Consider the following 21,361-nt stretch of genomic DNA (forward strand, 5'->3'; position numbering starts at 1 on the left):
GGAGCCTGTGCTCCGCAACAAGAGAGGCCGCGACAGTGAGAGGCCCGCGCACTGTGATGAAGAGTGGCCCCCGCTTGCCACAACCAGAGAAAGCCCTCGCACAGAAACGAAGACCCAACACAGCAAAATAAATAAAATAAATTAATAAACTCCTACCTGCAACGTCTTCTTTAAAAAAAAAAAAGTGACTAAAAACAATCTGAAAAACCACTATTCTGAATTGGTTTATTTAAATTTTACAGAAACCTTATTAGAGTTAAGTATGTAATTATAAGTCCAGTAACAATTCTACAAAAATGCACATACAATGCCAGAATTCCTTAAAAGTAACTAATATCATATTCCTGTTTTGCATAAAACATGCATTAATATCAACTGCCACATGTTGGCCAAAATCAGTCTCTACAAGAAGAGACAGTCCAATACAGTCAATAAGAAAACTAGTTGTTAACAACAGGTTAAAAAAAGAGGTTTTCTGGTTAATGTAAAAGGAACAGTACCTTTCCTAAAACAAGCCCTTCACCACTGGGTGATTTGTGTTGTGCTGCACAGTAATGCATCACCTCCAAGACTGGGTCCTGAGCTGTCATAAGGAAGGGAGGAACTTTCTGATAGTTAAATCAAATGTCTGAGAAGATATAAACTTTCAGGCCACAACAGTACACAACTAGTACCACCTTGCAGAGGGGGGTTCAAAAATCCTCAGACCTGGGACAGAGTTCCCAAGCTGGGGATGTAAACCATCTTGAAGATGCCGTGAGCGCTCACCCTAGCCTTTCCACCCTTTCTACAAGGCCAGCTCAGAGCACACAGGCATCTCCTGTGGCCACAAGACCTTCCAGCTCCACACGTCACTCTTCATCAGGATCTGTAATTAGGAGGTTTGATGCAGAAAAACGAGTTGTACTATTTCTTTAAGTCCTTGACTTTCTGTAGGCCTAGTTCACCTTATCCAGGGATCGGTGGGCACTTGTGACTGCTGGACACACAAAAAATATTAATATACACTTGTGGCCCCAAAGCCTCAAATGTGTATAGTCTCACACCTCAAAGTGTGTCGTCTACTGTCAGGAAAGACCACGCTCCTCCAGAGGGAGAGAGCAACTGAGGGCTCTTTGTTTATCAAAAGGTGTTTTCCACATAGACTGAGGGGCTTTAAAGGGATTTCAAACCAACTGAAAGGACATCCCCTCAAATATGGGGTTTTATACAACATCCCATGAGGTTCTTCAAAAGATCTCACAGTCATTAGGGACTCAGCTGTGGACAGTAACATTTATATACATAAAGCTCATCATTTGCACATGGGATCTCTTCCACATCATCTCCCAAAACAGAGCACTCACTGCCCTGCTCGCTACAAGTAAGCTAAGCCAGTAGCTTTTTTCTTCAGCACAGATTTAAGGGGAAAAATAATAATTTATTGGGGGTTCTAATACCATTTTCTTAACAGAATAATATCAAAATAGGTCTGTTTATAATCTAGGCTTATGAATATCCCTGATAATATAAAGAAACCCAGAGGACTTTGTAAACCACCATGATTTCACAGGGTAGTACCCGGTCTATTTTCTAGGCAGTAGAGAGGGACTAGTATAATGGCAGATTTTCTCCAGGAAGCCCTGTGAGCACTACAGTACTGAAATTCTAATATTCTAGTGCCAGTAGACTTGTGAATGAAATTTTCACTTTAAATTTTTTAGTAAAATTTGTAACAAAGGTAGTCTTCCTCAATCCTGCCATCAGCCAATCTCCTTGCCTGTGATAAACATCTAGGCCAGAAAACCATCAGTCCTGGCTACTCCGGAGGTTCGGCCTGGAGGAAGCAAGCTCTGAGATCCCTTCTAAGCTGTGACCAAAGCTCAGAAAACAGATGTGGGAGAAGGGGCAGAACAGGCTTGAGGAAGCTTTGACCCAAGGCACCATGATCGTAGGGGTGGGGGGAATCTACAGAGGTTGGAGCTGACAGAAGAGAACTTGACAGAGCAGGTCCTGGAAGACAGCGGCTCTGTGACAGGGCAGACACACTCGGGAGTTAAAGAGCAAATCATAAGGGAAAACAAAAACTAGTTTACTTTCTCAAAACCAAATCAAACTTCTTGATACTCATGAGCAAATAACCCTGGCTGGACTGGCATGATGGGGCTCAAGTCTGTGGAATGAGCTGCATTTAGCTGAGTCAGAAAGAACGCTGGTTGTGAAATCAGCAGGAGGAGGCCGCTCCAGGGAGGACAGAATGAGGACCGAAGGTGAAATATGCCTCTTTTATCCCTGGAACAGTGAGTGGCATCTTCACTGGCTGGACGAGAAGGCGCCATATTCCAGTCTAGCTGCAATAATACTGCATCCCATCCACTCTTCTTCTCTTTTTTGACTGAAATTCTTCAAAGAACTGCTGGATGTCCTCTCTCTTAACCACCTGTTGAGGGAGAGCGAAAATTAGGAAAGGGAACATCACAGAACAGCACTAACTGGTTGTAACATTCACAATCAAGTCCAACAGTACTGCTGATAAGGACTGTGTTAATGTGTAATTAATTATCCTATCTCCATTGCATAGACAAGCTCATCCTGGCTCAGAGACTGGCCAGTCAGAGTCACGCGGTAGGCAGACAGCACACTGGTACGGAGCGTGGGTTCCACCACCGCCCTTGGTTTCCTCATTAAAATGAGATGAAAGCAGCACCCACCTAACAGGGCCGTTTGAAGAGCAGATGAGATGTAACACCTGTGAAACACTGCCCAGCACAGAGCAAGTTCTCAGTGAGTATCAGCTGAGAAGACAAGTGGCAGAGCCAGGATGAAAACTAGGAGACCAATGGTCTCCCGAGGCCGCTGCTCTCCCCACGGCACAGCCGTCTCGGGAACGTCCTTCAGTCCCGCCCAAGCACCCACAGCAAACAGAATCTGCTTTTTTTGAGATCTGTGCTCTCTCCTTTACTGAAAAAAAAGGAACCCCCAAACTCTTCCCTCTTCAAGAGTCCAAAATTAAAGATGTTTGCTATATAAATAGAAAAATAATTGGCAAAAACTATGGAAGCAGTACCCCCAGTAAATGGAATAATCATGTTATGCAATAAAAATGAGAAATTTATCTTGTATTTTATCGGAAAAAGGACTAGAACATCACATAGAAGTGTTTCTATTAGCAAAATAAAATATCAAAAATAAGAAAATAAGGGGAAATATGGATAAAAAAGTAAACCAGGCCTACCCGGAAGGAGTCCCTGCGCACCCCAAGAGTGAGTCTGTGCCGCAACTGACAGGTTTGTTAACATGGTTTTTAATTACAAAGGTAACACATTCTTATTATTATAAAGGAATAAAGGTGGGGCGGGGAGAGGGAGGGAAAGAGAAAAAGAAAGCACTGCAATACAGTGAGCAAGAGGGAGAGAGAGAGAGAGAGAGAGAGAGAGAGAGAGAGAGAGAGAGAAGTAAGAAAGAGGACAAATACTTGTGTGTAAAGCGAAAACCGCCCTCTCCACTCCCCAGGGGTAAGAGCGCGACATCCCCAAATGGCACAGGCAACCTGAATAACTCACGGGGGGGAGACATGATCTGACAACTCCTCGAATGAAAGAACTCCACACCAGACTGGCAGCTGACACACCAGTCTCACAGGCACCAAGAGTCAGCCGGGGGTCAACCTGTGAGGAATTAGAGCCCCTCACAGACTCAAGATAGAGATGCTAACACACTCTGAGGCAACCACAGCTCAGAGCTCTAGGGCCCTGGGCTTGGGAATGCACACTTATAAATGCTAGTAAATAGGATACTGGAGAGTTCCAGTGTGAAGGATCTGCCCCAGCTCAGATCAAACATTAAACGCTGAAAGGCAACACAAGGACATTTCTCTGGCAAGGAAACAGTAGGAGGAGACCTAAAAGCCCACAAATTACACAAATTAGAGTGTGTAATCTTTAGAGTTTCTAGGCATCCTCAAATGGTCACAGCCAATATGCAGAGTAGAAATGTTAAAGAATAAATACCTGGGTCCAATAATGAATCATTTTATTGGTTTGTCCTAGAAAATTTGTAGTGTCTAAGCGTTATTATTAGTTTTTAGTCAGACACAAACATTAAATAAAGGGCAGTCCCTCATTTGACAACACCCAGACCTTATTAGCATTCTCTTCTATAGCCAAATACAACCAAAGCAGATGAGCTTTATGACAACTTAAGGTGTTTGTAATGTCGAAAACAAACAATAAAAAATATTTTTCTGTCCTTTTAAATCATCACATCAGATAATCTCAAACTCATAAAGAATGGCTCTAGCTGTCACAAAGATCCATACACTGGGAGACATGTGAAGACTGGATAAAATTGTTTCAAATATGAATGGAAAAAGACAACATACCTACTTTTTTTCTTTTACGTGAATTTAAGTGTGTGTGTAATAAAATCAATAAAGAGCACAGCAACCACAAACTACACAAAAGCAGAGGCAAGAGCATGTGCTTTGACACAACTGAAAGACCCTGAACGTCCATTAACAGTGCCAAGGTTAAAACAGTTACACCCGGGGCTTCCCTGGTGGCGCAGTGGTTGAGAGTCCGCCTGCCAATGCAGGGGACACGGGTTCGATCCCTGGTCCGGGAGGATCCCACATGCCGTGGAGCAACTAAGCCCGTGCACCACAACTACTGAACCTGCACTCTGGAGCTCGCGAGCCACAACTACTGAGCCCATGTGCCACAGCTACTGAAGCCCACGTGCCTAGAGCCCATGTTCTGCACCAGAAGCCACTACAGTGTGAGGCCCGCATGCAGCAACGAGGACCCAATGCAGCCAAAAATATATAAATAAATTTATTTAAAAAAAAGAACAAAAAAACCCCAAAACAGTTACACCCACAGACCCTCTTAGTTCCAGTAAGAGAGAAGCCTGAGGCTGCATTAAGCAGAGGACAGCCTTTGCAACAGAAACGAGAATAACTGTCTGTTAAGAGCTGCTGGGAAGCAGGAAGACGTCCGTCCCTAGTGACAGTGAGGAACATTCTCTAAAAATGAGAAAACCATTTAGGAAGTCTCTTTAACTTTGGACTTCACAATTCATTTTGCAGAAAGGCAGCATTGCCAGATATCCAGGCAGCTACAAGTTCTTCCCACATTTATGAGAAAGCACTCGGTTGGCAGAGACTTCTTCCAAGAAAACAAGTTTCCGGGCACGTCCCGAGTGTCCGTCAGACCCATGTCTGACTTCATTTGTCTGTCTAGCTATAGCAGAGCAAAACATTTTCTGTCCAGAAGGACAACTGTAGGCCATGAAAAGAAAAGTTTTGCTTTATATCTGCCTTTGGAAGATAAAAAAGTATTTTAGAAGAAAAAGTCCATCATAAATGTATGCGTAGTAAAGGGCTAGGAGGTATTTGTAAATTCATCTGGAAAACTATTTTATCTATTTATTTATTTTTTGGCTGCACCCCGTGACATGTGGGATCTTAGTTCCCCGACCAGGGATTGAACCCACGCCCCCTGCAGTGGAAGTGTGTTGTCTTAACCACTGGACCAGCAGGGAAGTCCCTGGAAAACTATTTTAAAAGATTACATGGGAATTCCCTGGCGTTCCAGTGGTTAGGACTCCTTGCTTCCACTGCAGGGGGCATAGGCTCATACCTGGTCAGGGAACTAAGATCTCACGTGCCACGTGGCCAAAAAAAAAAAAAAAAAAATTTATATATTATAGAGTTAGTGTCACCCTTAAAAGCATATAGACCGTCCTAACCAGCAAGAGAAATGTTTTAGCCCCCCAATATAAAGTTGTTTTATTTTAAACTAGAACTCAAAAATCACAGAAAAGCGGTCTGGCTTTCATTTTTCCTTCCTTCTCCAAAAATCCCTGCTTGAAGGTCAGGACTGAGAGAATCAGTATGGCTGATCCAATGGCCCTCTCCTAAGCTACGATTCTCTCCAGATCAGGCATGACTGCTCCGTCCCTCATCTGGAGGGTTGGGAAGGACTCCTGATGTGGCTAGTCCACTGGTGTTTCACTACTATTGATTTCCCTTTCCTCTGCCTGCATTAAGCTCTCAGTCATCTTCTTCATCAAAGAAAATGAACTATGGAAAACAGTATGGAGGTTCCTCAAAAACCTAAAACGAGAACTACCATATGATCCAGCAATCCCACTTCTGGGTATGTATCCAGAAACTGAAAACACTAATTTGAAAAGATACATGCACCCTAATGTTCACAGCAGCATCATTTACAATAGCCAAGATATGGAAGCAACCTAAGTGTCCATCAACAGAAGAATGGTTAAAGAAGATGTGGCACACACACACACAATGGAATATGAGCCATAAAAAAGAATGAAATTCTGCCATTTGCAACAACAATGATGGACCTAGAGGGTGTTATTATGTTTAGTGAAATAAGTCAGAGAAAGATAAATATCACATGTTATCATTTATATGTAGAGTCTAAAAAATAAAACAAATGAATATAACAAAACAGACTCACAGATATAAAGATCAAACTAGTGGTTACCAGTGGAGAGAGGGAGGGGGAGGGGCAAGTGAAGGGTAGGGGATTAAGTGGCATAAACTACTATGTATAAAATAAACAAGCTACAGGGATATATTGTACAGCACAAGGAATGTAGCCAATATTTTATAATAACTTTAAATGGAGTATAATCTATAAACATGTTGAATCACTATGTTATACACCTGAAACTAAAATAATACTGTAAATCAACTATACTTCAATAAAAAAGATACTTTATTCCAAACATACAAGGCTCTGATTAGAAGTCTAACTAAACTTACTGTGCCTTCATCAGCAAATCTCTTGAGATAGTCTTTAAGTTCAGTCTTCAAGTCATTGTATTCTAAATCAAAACACCAAAAAAAGGACATAAACTTTAGATAAGCCATTTGCATTTAGAAACAAAATATTTCTTGACCATTGACATTTGAGTATGTTAGTCTAAACCACATTTTTCTTTAAGTGAAATCTGCATAGAAACTTGTTCTCAATTTCTCTCAAATTCCTCCATTTTGACATCTGGGACACTTTTTCATTTAAAAACCCTCAAAAAACAGAGATATCCTCATTCTCAAAATGATTAGCTAAGAATTTTTTTTAAAGTTTTCCATCTCTCTGGAATTCTAGTGCTTGAAATATCTTGGACTTGTCAAACATTAAGTTTTAAAACTCGTGCACTCACTCAACAATTTATATTATGTACAAGGCACCTTGAGGGCTACAAAAATGTTTTAGATGCAGCCTCTATCCTCGGAAAGCTTTTACTCCAATAAAGGTAAAAGGAAATTAATCAAACAGTTACAAATACAAGACAGGAATAATCAATGTCCAAAAAGGGGCACAAAAGTGGTGGCATCCGAGTAGAAATGGCTAGGATGGAAATCACTAAAATAGGCTGCGCATACTGGGGGAAAAAATGTAAAAGCCTGTAATTAAGGATTTGGGAATGTTTCCCCTCTAGTGGTTTCCTGTGAACCACTGAAGTATCCTCAAGAACTGTCAAAAAGATGGCATGCTTTGCTCAAAAAGATGACATGTAATGTTCAATGAAAATTATTTCAGTGGATGGAAAAAGAAATTGATTTCCTTTTATTCTTTACTCATACATCTATCCTTAATCAAAATAGCATGTTATGGTTTCTCAAGCATGTAATTATTCTAGCATGTAACCCTAATTCAATGGAAATAGCAGCTAAATACCCAGCAACATTACAATCAAGCAAGTGTAGGTGAGGCCTACTATACAATTCCAAATTTAAACCATCTTTGTGTTAAATTAAAATAGGTTATTAGTTGTCTTCCTTATACATAAGTTTTTTTAATGGTGAAGGAAACTTCATGAACTTCATGAACTTTCACAAACAATATTTACCACAAATAAGTTCCACTTGCTGGACTCTGTTCATGCTGTTAAGGGTGTCCATTAGAGGGTCTCTACTGTCAGCTGCCTGGTCAACCTTGCCTTTGTTTTCATAAGCCAGAACTGTGTCACATTCATCTGTCAGGAACAGGACATCTAGATCGCCATACATTTTCTTTAAAAAATAAAACCAGTTTCCCCATTAGAACTGTATGTCATTCTCAGAAAGTCAACCTCATGAGAATCACTAAAAATTTATTTAAATAATACCCAGAAAAACCTGACCCTTTTAGCAGAGTTGCTTGAATATTTTATTCTTTTTGCCCAAATCTTTTAGAAACCTCCCAACTTCCCAGTAGATATTATATGATCTAAGAGATGTTTATTTAAAAACCACTGACTTACTGTAAATTTCAAGTAATACGTGTTTCCAAGCAATTCTATGATATAAAAAAGATAAGCTATTTTCCACTGAAATGAAGCTAATAAAAAGTATTGCATAATTCTTAATTTCTTCCATGAGCATTCAGACTGCAAATACTATTTCATAAATTTGCTTAATATAAAAAAATTTTCAGTTCTCTATACTCTAATATCAGTTTCATAAATATACTTTTCAGGTGCTCTTATTTTAGACATCAGTCCACAAAACATACTAATATTGAAACTTGATCAGGTACTTACCATACAGTCTTTGCAGGTACATAACTTGCTACGCCAGTTCAGGGGCCAATAGGTGGCAGTGTCTTTCTTTATAAACTGCTTAGCTTTAAGCTCCTCAAGTTTGCAGCCAGACTGTGATTCTGTGTTGAGATGTTGATTCTTAAATGCTGTCTGAAATTAAATTAAGTTTTGAAGTGTGTTTTTTAAACTATCATAGTTTTCATAGTTTAGATTTTGTCAAAGGATTTCTTTAGGCAAAGGGTACAACTGAAACCCAAAGCTATATAGGTTACAGAATTAATTTTGCTTAAGTTTTATTTCTTTTATAGCTCAGATTTCATGTTACCTGGAGATCAGCTTCAGAACTAGAGCTGGTACATGGTTCGTTCATCTGCTCTGCTTTAACTTCCTTCTCAGCAGCCTTTCCATGATCTGGAACATCCTCTTTGAGGGCACCATCATGATGAGCTCCATTTTCAGGTTGGATAACTTCCTGGTCACCTACCGCATCAACATTCAGCAGCAACCCATCATCTTCAGCAGTTACTTTGGTTACTGTGGGTTCAATGAAAAAACACACACATATCCACAGACCAGTTAGCCAATGAAATCACTTAGTCTGATTAAAACATACTTCAGAATCTGGAAAAGGAGAAAGTCAACCTTAATCTCTGGAATAATAAGAAAGGAAATAACACTTTTTTAGTTTATGCCTGCGTCATCCAAAGAGTCAAATAACTGAAAAGATCATTTAAAAATACCAATCACTACTTAAGCATTTTCTACGTAAAGGAGAAAAAAAAATACTATAGATGTTAAAGACAGGGACACCTCAAGAAGCAAGAGGCAATAGGAAGAGATTTAACTGCAAATACAGGTAGAAGGGCAGTTTTAGAAAAAACAACAGCTTTTCTTTATGAGAGAAGGAAATCAGAAAGGGTGCGTGTAGAGACAGAAATACTGTGGAGAGAAGAGAAATGATAAGGGAACTCAGTTTGCATGATGGCATTTCAGTTTAGTAGGAAATGAGGCCATCTGCTGACAGGGAAGGAAATGAAGGAGGGGCAGAGGGGAACTGTTAAGAAAACCTGATGAATGCGAAATAAATTCAGGTCCAGCAGAAAGTGAGATTTAATTGTAAAGGGTATGAACAGAAAGGAAGCACACCAAGGTTAAGAGCTTCGAGACAAATCAAAATGTCTGATACTGCTTGTGGTTTGTATGGTGAAGTGTTCCCTAAAGGTGAGAAGGGCAAGAAATTATGAGGCCAGAGCAGGAGACAACTGACACTTTAAAAATAAATTAACACATATAGCATTACAAATAAAATAAAATATTTAATGCCTCAAGAACGTTCATTGCTGATTAGTGGTTTGGGGTCAATTTCTTAGAGTATAATAAAAGCACTATATGACAAACTATACCACCACCCTCTCCCCAACCAATAGCATGTCTTACATTTAAGAACAATGTTTATCTCTTTATCTTTCAAAATCCCATTCAAAACTGCTTCCTCGATTTTCTCTAATTCTGGTCTCATCCATACTCTGCATCACGCCACTTAAGTACAAATTTGTTCTTGGTAGTCTCCCAATCTATCTATAAGCACCTTGTGGAGAAGGAACAGATCTTATACTTTTTTCCACAGAGTCCAATTAAAACTAGTTGATAAAAATTATGTACTGAACATACAAATTGTTCTGAACATACAGCACAAGTTGGTGGAATACCAACTCCACAGAGACATTTACCTGCCAAATGTGCAGCATAAGCCCACAAAAAAGAACAGCGTTTCATGCAAGCCTGGCACACCATCTCTTGGAAATCTCCACTCTCAGGGGGAACGGCACCAAGATGCTGTGAACACAGAAAATCGAACATTTTCCTTGTGATCACCAAGTTGTCCAAAAAGCCCATTATTTTATAAAATATTGCGGGACTTCCCTGGTGGCACAGTGGTTAAGAATCCGCCTGACAATACAGGGGACACGGGTTCGATCCCTGATCCGGGAAGATCCCACATGCCGTGGAGCAACTAAACCGGTGCGCCATAACCACTGAGCCTGCACCCTAGAGCCCACGCCCCACAACTACTGAGCCCACGCGTCGCAACTGCTGAAGCCCAAGCGCCTAAAGCCCGTGCTCCGCAACAAGAGAAGCCACCGCAATGAGAAGCCCGCGCACCACAACAAAGAGTAGCCCCCACTCGCCGCAACTAGAGAAAGCCCGTGCGCAGCAACGAAGACCCAATGCAGCTGGGGGAAAGAAACATATTGCACTAGTATGCTGATCGTATCTTTACTATATTTTTAGAAGAGTAATTATAACGTAAAATATAGTAAATGCCAAAAGACAAGATCTTTTCTCTTTTTGTAAAGACAATGTCTCTAAAAGGTAAAAGCGTTCCTTACCCTTCCATGGAACCAGTCCTCACAGACTACACACTGGATCATCTCATCTGGAACCTAACACGGGAAAGCCATTTGTTTGTTAATGATTACAGCGAATTCTGCGATACCAAAGTAAATCTGGCACACATTAGAATTAGATATTAAATAATTCTCTACCAATTCTGTAAAACTGCTATCCACATGCCAGAAGTCAAGGGAACAGGGAGAAACAGCAATTCAAGGGGCCAACGAAGTTCATTCTCCATGAACTGGTGTTACAGAAGGATTACATTAAGATAAGCACTTTGTGAGCAATTATCAAAGCTTTCATATCAGTTACTTAATATATGATTCCCATAAAACTTTATAAATAAGTAATGTATTCTCACTTCAGACATAAACCCAGGGCCAGGGAGGTAATGCGAATTGCAGCAAGTTGCAGATGTGAATGCACAGAATTTTCACTTTTGTCAAAATAAAAGAAAACTAGAAATTAAAACTCACATTCACCCACTTATATGTGCACAGAAAAAGGTTTAAAAATACATATACCAAAAAGTGTTAACAGTGGTTGTTTCTGGGAGGTAAGAAGGTACAGGAGTGAGGAAGAAGAAAAATTCTTTTTAAATTTTGTGTGTACGTCTAACTGAAATTTTTAAGAGGATCCAGTTTGTACACCCTATTTCTTTCCTTGCAGGGGTGCAAGAAACTGAAGGTCATTTTCTGGAAAGTGTTCAGGGGAATGGAGCAAACAGGCAGGCAAAGAGGGGGGGAAAGGAAAAAAGTTCTGGCCTTGAGAAAGTCCTGTCCAATATTTCATTCTCATGATGTAAGAATGAGAATAATAGTTGGGATCTGTTCTGGTTGTAGCTCCAGCCCAGATTCATAAGAAGGGATAAATCTAGAAACCTTTCACAATCCCCAAATCCCTGCTGAACAGCTAAAGGGTCAAATATGACAAAAGGCTGAGGAGTGAAGGCTAGAGATGACACAGTCGCGGTGCTAACCTCTAAATCTCTTACCTCATCTTCAGGATCAGGATAAGGTCTCTTGCAAATGCAGTACAATCCAAAAAAGTTGTCATTGTACTTATTGCCACAATTTATCTTTGCTTTGTCCTGAAAGATATTAATTTCAATACGTAATATGGTCTAACTTTAACTATAATTTCATGCATCATGAAATTTATGCATTCAATAAATTTGTGCATTAAATATCTCCACCCACCAGAAGCTGGTCTTTAACTTTCAAAGTACAAAGGAAAAAAATTCATTCCTATTAAAGGGATACTTTTTCCAGGATACAGGGAAAAGTTAAAATTTATTTTCTATGTCTTCTTTGTAGCAATTGGAGAAAATGAATCATAAATATTAATTATCAACCTATGTAAGCTGACATTGGCCTAGAATTTCAAAAGACTTCTTAATGCCCAGCTGTGATAGCCAAAGCCCCCAGGTTACTAGGAGGCAGGCAAGGAAATTATCTAAAAATAATCTTTGAGGAGGGAAAAAGCATGACAGTTTTAGCAATATGATTGAACAATGTAAAGTCCCTTATTTTCTCTTTCATTTCTGTTATTTCATTGAAAGTTAACGTATAAGCATAGTTTTTTTAATCCAAAAAGCACTGAAAAACTTCTGAGTGCACATAACCCACTCATTATTACCAAGTTTTATTTATTCAGTTTTTAAAGTCATCCCCTTTGCTTTAAAAACCTTAAAGCGTAAGCATAATCAACATAACTAAACCTGAATCACTTTAGAACATTCCCCCACAAACCCTTCATATTAATTACAATCTATACTGTAGGCTCTGAAAAGGTTACTTAGTTTTCCAAAAAGTAATAAATGGGATACAGTCTAATACTGATTTTTCCATTTACAAAGAATAAGCATAAGAACTTCCTTTTTGGAAAATACTTGGTTTTTATCCACTTGGACAAATATCAGTCTCAGCTACTTTTCATGCATTTATAGTTACGGTGCTTACTTACAGGAAATAATTTGCATTCCAAATTTTTAAACTTGCTGTTTCCACAATCACAACGAAAATTTCTGAAACAAAGGAGGAAGAGCCGATTTTAATTTTTCTTTTAAATCTAATGACTTACTCTTTAAATTCATGTCATAGCCTCTTCCCTTTCAACTGGCTTCTAGGATCTAAAAAGTGACCTTGGTTGTTGTTCATGTATCCAATCCAGAATTTCTCCAACACATAACAATAAAAGATTTAATAATTCTAGAGATTAACATGCATAAAGACAAATATCTATATTACACAAACACTAATAAAATCATGGCAGAGCAGCAGGAGTAGTTGAGTTTGCACCATAATTTTATTTTAAAGGGCCCTCTGGGGACTTCCCTGGTGGCGCGGTGGTTAAGAGTCTGCCTGCCAGGCTTCCCAGGTGGCGCAGTGGTTGAGAATCTGCCTGCCCATGCAGGGGACACAGGTTCGAGCCCTGGTCCGGGAAGATCCCACATGCCGCGGAGCAACTAAGCCCATGCGCCACAACTACTGAGCCCATGTGCCACAACTACTGAAGCCTACGCTCCTAGAGCCTATGCTCTGCAGCAAAAGCCACCGCAATAAGAAGCCCATGCACCGCAACAAAGAGTAGCCCCTGCTCTCCACAACTAGAGAAAGCCTGCACGCAGCAACAAAGACCCAACACAGCCAAAAATAAATAAATAAAATTAATTAATTAATTAAAAAAAAAAAGACCCTCTGGAAAAACTGCTCTCTCCAATTATATTATATAAAAACACATTACATTTTACCAGTGCACAACTACTTTGAATGCAAAAAAAAAAAAGATTAAGAAAAAAAGTGCAGCTGGAAAAGAATCTAAATATTTGAAAAGCATTCAGCATCAGTCTCTGACCATTTTACCTTTTTGTGTATAGCTCAAAAAGTTTATGACTTCCATGACATTCATAACTGCAAGCTAGGCAAATTCCTGCTGGTTCTTCTCCCTCTGGGGTGCAGGTACTACAGGCATATAGTGCTTGTCTCTTTACTGAGCCCTAAAAGACAGCCCCAAAATGGAAAAAGAGAGAAAAAATTGAAGAAACATGGCAGAGTCACCTAATGCCCATACTGTGATCTAAGAAATAACTGAAATCAGATTATCTGTGGTCAAGATTTTCCTGTAAAAAACACTGAGGCTAATAAAAAAGCTTATTCAACAGAATACCAAAACACTGTTGCATGTTTCATACACTAGTGCTTGTTTTCATATAATCTTTTCTTAAAGTGATAGAAAGAAGTTTAATATTTTCAGTCAGCTGTGAATAAGCTGGTCTGCTTAATCATTTCAACACAGAAAAATGTAGGAGAGGGCTTCCCTGGTGGTGCAGTGGTTGAGAGTCCGCCTGCCGATGCAGGGGACACGGGTTCGTGCCCCGGTCTGGGAAGATCCCACATGCCGCGGAGCGGCTGGGCCCGTGAGCCATGGCCGCTGAGCCTGTGCATCCGGAGCCTGTGCTCCGCAACGGGAGAGGCCACAACAGTGAGAGGCCCACGTACCGCAAAAAAAAAAAAAAAAAAAAAAAAAAAATGTAGGAGAATGTGTCTAAGTTTATGTAAGTAATAATCATACTTAATTTTGGAAAATGCTTGTGGTTCCACCAAAGAGAAAACCAATGCATTAAATGAATCCCTTTGATTTTTAGATGTATGCTGAAGTATTCAGAGGTGTAATGTCATGGTCTGCAACTTATTTTCAAGTGGCTAAGGAAAAAAGAAAAAAGAAAGTCTATTACAATGAAGGGGTAAAAGAAAAAACAAATGTTGTAAAATGTTGAAAAGTGAATATATGTGAAAGTTACACAGGTGTTCATAATATTATTCTTTCAACTTATCTGTAGACTTAAAATGTTTCAAAATAAAAAGTTGAAAGAAAAACAAGCAAATCCTGATAATGGATAGTACCCTCTTCTGGGAAGGGGGGAGACACAAGGAAGATACAAGGAAGCTTCTGGTATGCCGGTAATGTTCTATTTCTTGATCTGGGTAGTACGTACCTGCATGTTTATTTTTTTATTTTTTATTTTTTGTGGTAAGCGGGCCTCTCACTGTTGTGGCCTCTCCCGTTGCGGAGCACAGGCTCCGGACGCGCAGGCTCAGTGGCCATGGCTCACGGGCCCAGCTGCTCCGCGGCATGTGGGATCTTCCCGGACCGGGGCACGAACCCGTGTCCCCTGCATCGCCAGGCGGACTCTCAACCACTGTGCCACCAGGGAAGCCCTGCATGTGTTTTTGTTTATGCTTTCCCAAGACTTATACATGGTTTGTGCACTTTTCCACATATTTCACTACAATAAAAAAAATGTTAAGGAAGTCCGTTTCAAAAACCTAACTACATTTCAAAGGTAACTTACAAACAGACTTTTTAAAAAAAGGAAAGCAGGGAAAAAGTTGTTTCAGTGGTGACCAAAGGTTTTTAAATACCAGACAACATTAAATACATCTGACACAAGGTGTATTAAAAAAAAATGTAACCACTTTGCAGTGTAAACTCAACTGGACAACGATGACAACTGGTATTACGATCTCAGTCCGCACCACATAATGACCCCAAATCTCTCTCCACATCCTTCAGCGTTCCACTCCACCCCCTTGGAAGGTAACCTTCTTCCTCCTACCAATTCTCACCTCTTATTAGTTTTCTTCTACCCACCTTTCTCCATTTTTGTACCTACAAATATAGGATGAGTCACCAAACAAAGACATCACACCCCCTCAAATCCTTGTTCACGACATCTTCCAAATGCTTTCTCTCCTCCCCTCCCCTCCTCTGCCAGTGCCACCAGCTGTTCGGGTCCCGGTCTATCCCCCTGGGGGGCAGACTGCAGACAGATGCAGTACTTGCTTCTTCTCTCCAAAAACCCAGCTAGCACTTGTCAAACTAAATTGCAGAGGAACCAGCTGTCCAGGAGCCCAGCCCACACGGGGAGATTTTCAAATCCAGAGCTCTCTCCTTTAACTCTGTTTTGACTCTCCCATTCGATTCCTAATAAATGCTCTAAAGATGCGAAAAGTAGAGACAAAGATGTCTGGATGTGAGAGGTCACGGGGACGGTTTCGTGAAAAGCAGCTGAGGCACCGAGAAGAGACGGGAAAGGAAGGAAAGAGCAGCCGCTCCAGGGCCAAAGCCTGGAGAATCGTGGGGGCGGGGGGGAGCGGACGGAGGAAGACCGAGAAAGGAGGGGAGCCCTGCTGGACACAGGCTGAGGAAGGGGGCTCGGGAGACTAAGGGTAATAGGACAACTGGGCCTGCGATGGGGAAACGTACTACGAACAACGGCCCCGGACCACCACGGGGGTGCCGGCCGCGGCAGGCGGGAAGAGGGTAAGTCCAGCGGGGAAGAGAAGGTTCAGGGGAGCCCGGGGGAGGCGAGGCCCGGGCCGCGCGCCCACCTGCGAGTAGGAGCACTTCTCCGAGTCGCTTCCGCCCAGGACGGCGCACGCCTCATTCTCCAGCTCCTCGTCCTCCTCAAGTACGTCGACCAACGATACCACGGGCTCCAGCTCCGACTGCCGCCCAGCGAGCTCCCCGGCTCCGGCCATTCTCAACTGTCACCCGGACCGCCTCTCGGCCCCGGCGGAGGCGGGAAAAGCGGCCGCGAGGGGCGGGGCCGGAGGAGGCGGGGCCTCAGTACCAGGCACCAATCCCAGAGACGGGGAGCGAAGGAAGGGGGAGGAGCGACTCCCGACAAACGGAAGTTACTCCTCTCCCTTCTCCCGCCTGCGCCAGCGGCGAGCTGGCTTCCGCTTCCGGGTGGCGCGTCATCGCTGTGCGCTCTGGAATTTCGGCGGTGTCCATGGAGTTGTTGGGCGAGTACGTCGGGCAGGACGGGCAGCGACAGCAGCTACGGGTGCCCTGTGAGGCGCCGGGCGTCGCCGACCCTTTCCAGGGCTTGTTGTCGGGCGTGGCTAAGATGAGGGAGCTGGTGACCAACCTCCTCGGCTCCCCGGTACAGCGGGAAGCACAGGATTGGGTGGCGGCGGCTCCAGAGAAGGCGTTGGACGGTGAGTTCTGAGACGGTGCTGGAGCGACAGATGGGTGGGCAGGGGCGCCCAGGGAAAGTCTGCTCAGGGAGCCTGCGTGGATTGGTAAACTTGGAGAAAGTGAGCCTGGGGGGAAGAAATCCAACTAAAACTTCTTAGCACCTTCCGCCAGATCTGGGCTGTACCTGGGCTCATTTACCAGGGCTGCTTTTCACGATTCTCTTTGCATTTAAATCACACACACACAAAAACGTGCTGAACGTCTACTGCTCTATGCCAGTCATTGGGCTGAACTCTGGAGAAAGAATGAAACTCAGTTCCTGTCCTTGTGGAACTCTGACCGCTGAGGGGTTAGACAGACAAACACTCTTATTAAAGAGTAGAAGGATGACCCTAGGCTCCTCTGTAGCTATTGCAAACCTAGAGAACCCAAGAAGACTTCAGAGAGGGCGTGAATTCTAAGCTGGCTGTTGAAGGATGGAAAGGAATCTTCCCCGGTGTAAAATTACGAACAAGTTTGGAAGACTGCCATCTGTCACAGAATAGGAGCAGGTTCCGAAGATTGCAGCAGATTTTATATGAACAAGTCTTAACTCTCAGGGACTCCTTTCCTTTCCCAGTTTTGTAGGTGCAGTTTGAAAGTAGAAACGGGAAATTTAAGTGTATTCGTTTTTTTTAAGTCTTGTCTTGACTACCCTGAGCTGAAGAACCTAAGAACTAAATATTAGAATCAGGACTTAATTCCTCTGTAGAGGAGCTTAAACTGTACTGTACTTTCCTTTCCATCTTGTTTACATCTTGATTGCCAGATAATGTGAAGGAACCAATTCAGAATATTACACGAACTTCAGATAATAGATTGTTTCCATGAGAGAGAAGTCCTGGTTCTTGCCTCCAAAAGTTCCTCTCTGATCCGTTGAAAATATTATCATGGAATAAGGACAGGTATAGGTAGAGCCATTTATATATATATATATATATAATTACTTACTGGAAAAGTAACTGCTGTCTCTTCTACTAATAGTGGGTCAGTAATATCTTCATACAGGAAGACATGCTTTTGTATATTCAATGAGGTCCCTATAAAGCTTCTGTTTGAATTTCCTTTGTTAAAAGCTGTAGAGATTAAAATGACAGATTTTATCTTATATGAATCATATCTTAACAAATACAAAATTTTAAAAATGTAACAATTATGAAAGAAAAGTGGTAGAACGCAACACTAGAAAGACAAATAGTGGTGATCATTTTGTAATGTACAGAAGTATTGAGTCACTGTGTTGTGCACCTGGAGCTAACAGTGTTGTGGGTCAATTATACTTCAATTGAAAAAAAGTCATCATAATGACCAAAAAAAAAGAAAAAGAATCCAGTTACCAAGTGTGCAGAAGACTTGAATAGACAGTGCTCCAGATAAGATATACAAATGGCCAGAAAGCACCTGAAAAGATGCTCAACATCATTGACTTTCAGGGAAAGGCAAATCAAAGCCGCAGTGACATACCATGCCATGCCCACTAGGAAGGCTGTAATCAGAAAGAACAATAACAAGTCTTGGCTAGGATGTGAAGAAATTGGAGCCCTCATACACTGCGGGTGGAAATGCAAAATGGTGTACCTTCTTTGGAGAACACTTTGTCAGTTCCTCAAAAAGTTAAACATAAATTTGTCGTACGACCTAGCAATTCTACTCCTAGGGATTCCTAGTTCCACTCCTCGTTCTCCCGAGAGAACTGGAAACATGTTGCCGTTAAAAACAAACGCACAAATGTTCATAGCTGCATTATTCATAATAGCTAAAAAGTGGAAACAACACAGATGTCCATCAGCTCATGAGTAGATAAACAAAATATATATCCATACAATGGATATTACTCAGCAACAGAAAGGAATGAAGTACTGATAAATGCTATACAACATGAATGAACTCTGAAAACATGGTAAGTGAAAGAAGGCAGACACAAAAGGCCACATGTTTTACGATTCATTTGTATGAAGTGTCCACAATAGACAAATCTAAGAGATAGGAAAGTAGATTAGTGGCTGCCAAGGACTGAGGGGAATGGGAAGTGACTGCTAATTTGTATGAGATTTCTTTCTGGGAAGATGAAAAGTGTCCTGGAATTAGTGGTGATGGTGGCCCAACCTAGTGAATATCTAAATAAACTGTACGCTTTGAAAGTGAATTTTATGGTATATGAATCATATCTCAAAAATAACTGATAGAAAAGAAAGGTTTTAAACACCAAAATTCCCAAAGTCTTTTTAACTGTACATATTTCTAATTTGATATATCCATTGTTCTATTAATCCCTAAAGTGAAATGGTCTCGTTATCAGCTGCTTTAGCTATGTATATTTCTTTCAACCGATGAACATATTGTCATACAACAAATATTTATTTTAAAAGGTGATGATGAAGATGATGCAGAAGATGAAAATAACGTTGATAACAGAACTAACTCAGATGGACCCTCTGCAAAACGGCCAAAAACACCAACTTAACTGTAGCTTTTATGAAATTTAAAAGACTGCTATGATATCTTATTTATCACACACTGACATTTAAGGAAGACTTGTGCTCTAATTTGGAAAGCATTTGCTTTGTTCCTCTGGGACAATTTTGTCAAAGAAGAAGGTTTTCTGCTGTTTCCATCAAAGAAAGATAGAATAAATGTTTAGAAAGGAATCTTTTTTCTTGAGTGAGAAGTAAGTTTCAGACCATGGAGATAAAATAGACATTTAATAATGTATAAAATCCACTATGTTGGCAACTGAATTCTTTCTTTATACTTTTTAAATACCCTCTGGATTAAATTGTGTGATGTCTACATCTTTTAGCTTCTGTTATAAAAAGTATATGTCAAGGTTCATGGACAATTATATTTCAAGGAACTGACATGAACAAGTGGTGAAAATTGGGTATTAAATTTAAGAATGGCAGTTCTGTATAAGTAGAAGTAAAATGGGAATAGAGAGAAATACTGAAGAGCAAGGAGAGCCCTTGAGAGAGATCCAAGGAAACCTTGAATCCACACTCACACCCAGTACACAGACTTCTGGAGACGATACCACTCAATGGATATATGTTTAACCTGTACCTTAAGAGAGTTATAAATGGGGTGTGCTTTTAGGCTGTGACGTGCTATTTATGTTAACACAAATATAAGTCTTTAGGTAAGCAACCTGTGTTGAATATAAAAAGATATTTTGTGTCATCCTGTAGTCAAACTTTGATTTTGCTTAGCAAAGGACTATCAAATCCTTTAAATATACATATGTATATATTCCTAAAATATATGTGTGTGTGTGTATGTATTCCTTTTCTGCTTGTCGGAGGGACTAAGGCATTTTTCATTTATTCTGCGTGTTTCCTGATTCATTTAGATAGCTAAACTGCAGAGAAATCAAGTAGCATGTACCTACTGAGACACAAATTGTCATAGAATTTTAGAGTTGGAAGTAACCTTACAGATTATATGATTTATTTCAGAGGTGAATCAAATGTGAGGTATTTGCCCTGAGTTACAGAGCTTATTGGCAGAGCTTGGGTTATACACATAGCCTTTGAAAGATTCCCGTAGCACTTTCCCAGTTACACATTCTGAAACCTATAGCTTACAAAGTACATGCTATTAAGGAAACTGAATTTACACACCTTTTCATATCTTTAAAGTATTGTTTTACTTGGAACATCAGCCTTCCACTAAGTACTCTTATGTAATTAAAACAATACCAACTAGAAAAAGTTTTATAAATGGTCAGAAATTACCTTGTTTAGTTTGTGATAATGTCTCTAATATTGGGATTTCAGCTCAGTTACTGATTTGTAATAATCTTTTATCTTTATACAATCCTTAAAAAAACAAGCTGTATAATTAAAATAGTTCATACTTCTAAAGTAGTAGCTGAACTTTGCTCCTGAACATTTTGTCTCCTTCTGTGTTTAGTAAGTATGTTTATGAAGAAGAAATGTCAACATATTTTTGCTTGTGGTCTAGTGTTTGGAGGTCTGGGTTATAGGTCTGATCGATCTTTTTCTGATTCTAATACTGTCTTCCTAAGTGAGCCACATGCATGACAAAAAAGATTTTGAAGGTTTGAGGGACCAGCTTGAAGGACCAGTAGAAAAGAAATGCCTTGACTGGTTTTCTAATCTGAAAACCAGAGGTAAAACTGTTGGCCACAGGCATACAGGATACAGTTATTCTCTGAAACAGCTCCAACTTTACTGTTATACAAGAAAGTCAACCCCACAATCCCACCTAAAAATAAGCTTGATGCTAGACTTAGGTAATTTTTATTTATTTATTTATTTATTTTTGTGTGTGTGGTATGCGGGCCTCTCACTGTTGTGGCCTCTCCCGTTGCGGAGCACAGGCTCCGGACGCACAGGCTCAGCGGCCATGGCTCACGGGCCCAGCCGCTCCGCGGCATGTGGGATCC

The 21,361-nt window shown here is 40.7% G+C and overlaps 2 protein-coding genes across 2 annotated transcripts; one reads left to right on the plus strand and one right to left on the minus strand.

The window, feature by feature from the left end:
• Positions 1-219: 219 nt before the first annotated feature.
• On the minus strand, positions 220-16,519 carry UBR7 (ubiquitin protein ligase E3 component n-recognin 7). The gene is made up of 11 exons (XM_082647730.1): positions 16,326-16,519; positions 13,797-13,930; positions 12,898-12,958; positions 11,927-12,022; positions 10,926-10,979; positions 10,266-10,371; positions 8,861-9,069; positions 8,536-8,685; positions 7,864-8,026; positions 6,773-6,834; positions 220-2,419 (listed from the first exon to the last, which is right to left on the minus strand). Exons 1-11 carry the CDS (start codon positions 16,473-16,475, stop codon positions 2,327-2,329), a joined length of 1,278 nt encoding a protein of 425 aa, XP_082503856.1. The 5' UTR covers positions 16,476-16,519; the 3' UTR covers positions 220-2,326.
• Positions 16,520-16,696: 177 nt separating this feature from the next.
• On the plus strand, positions 16,697-20,649 carry GON7 (GON7 subunit of KEOPS complex). The gene is made up of 2 exons (XM_082647441.1): positions 16,697-16,937; positions 19,326-20,649. Exons 1-2 carry the CDS (start codon positions 16,730-16,732, stop codon positions 19,418-19,420), a joined length of 303 nt encoding a protein of 100 aa, XP_082503567.1. The 5' UTR covers positions 16,697-16,729; the 3' UTR covers positions 19,421-20,649.
• The last annotated feature ends 712 nt before the right edge of the window (positions 20,650-21,361 follow it).

Source organism: Grampus griseus (assembly GCF_964374135.1).
Source record: "Grampus griseus genome assembly, chromosome: 2".
Lineage (NCBI taxonomy): Eukaryota > Metazoa > Chordata > Mammalia > Artiodactyla > Delphinidae > Grampus > Grampus griseus.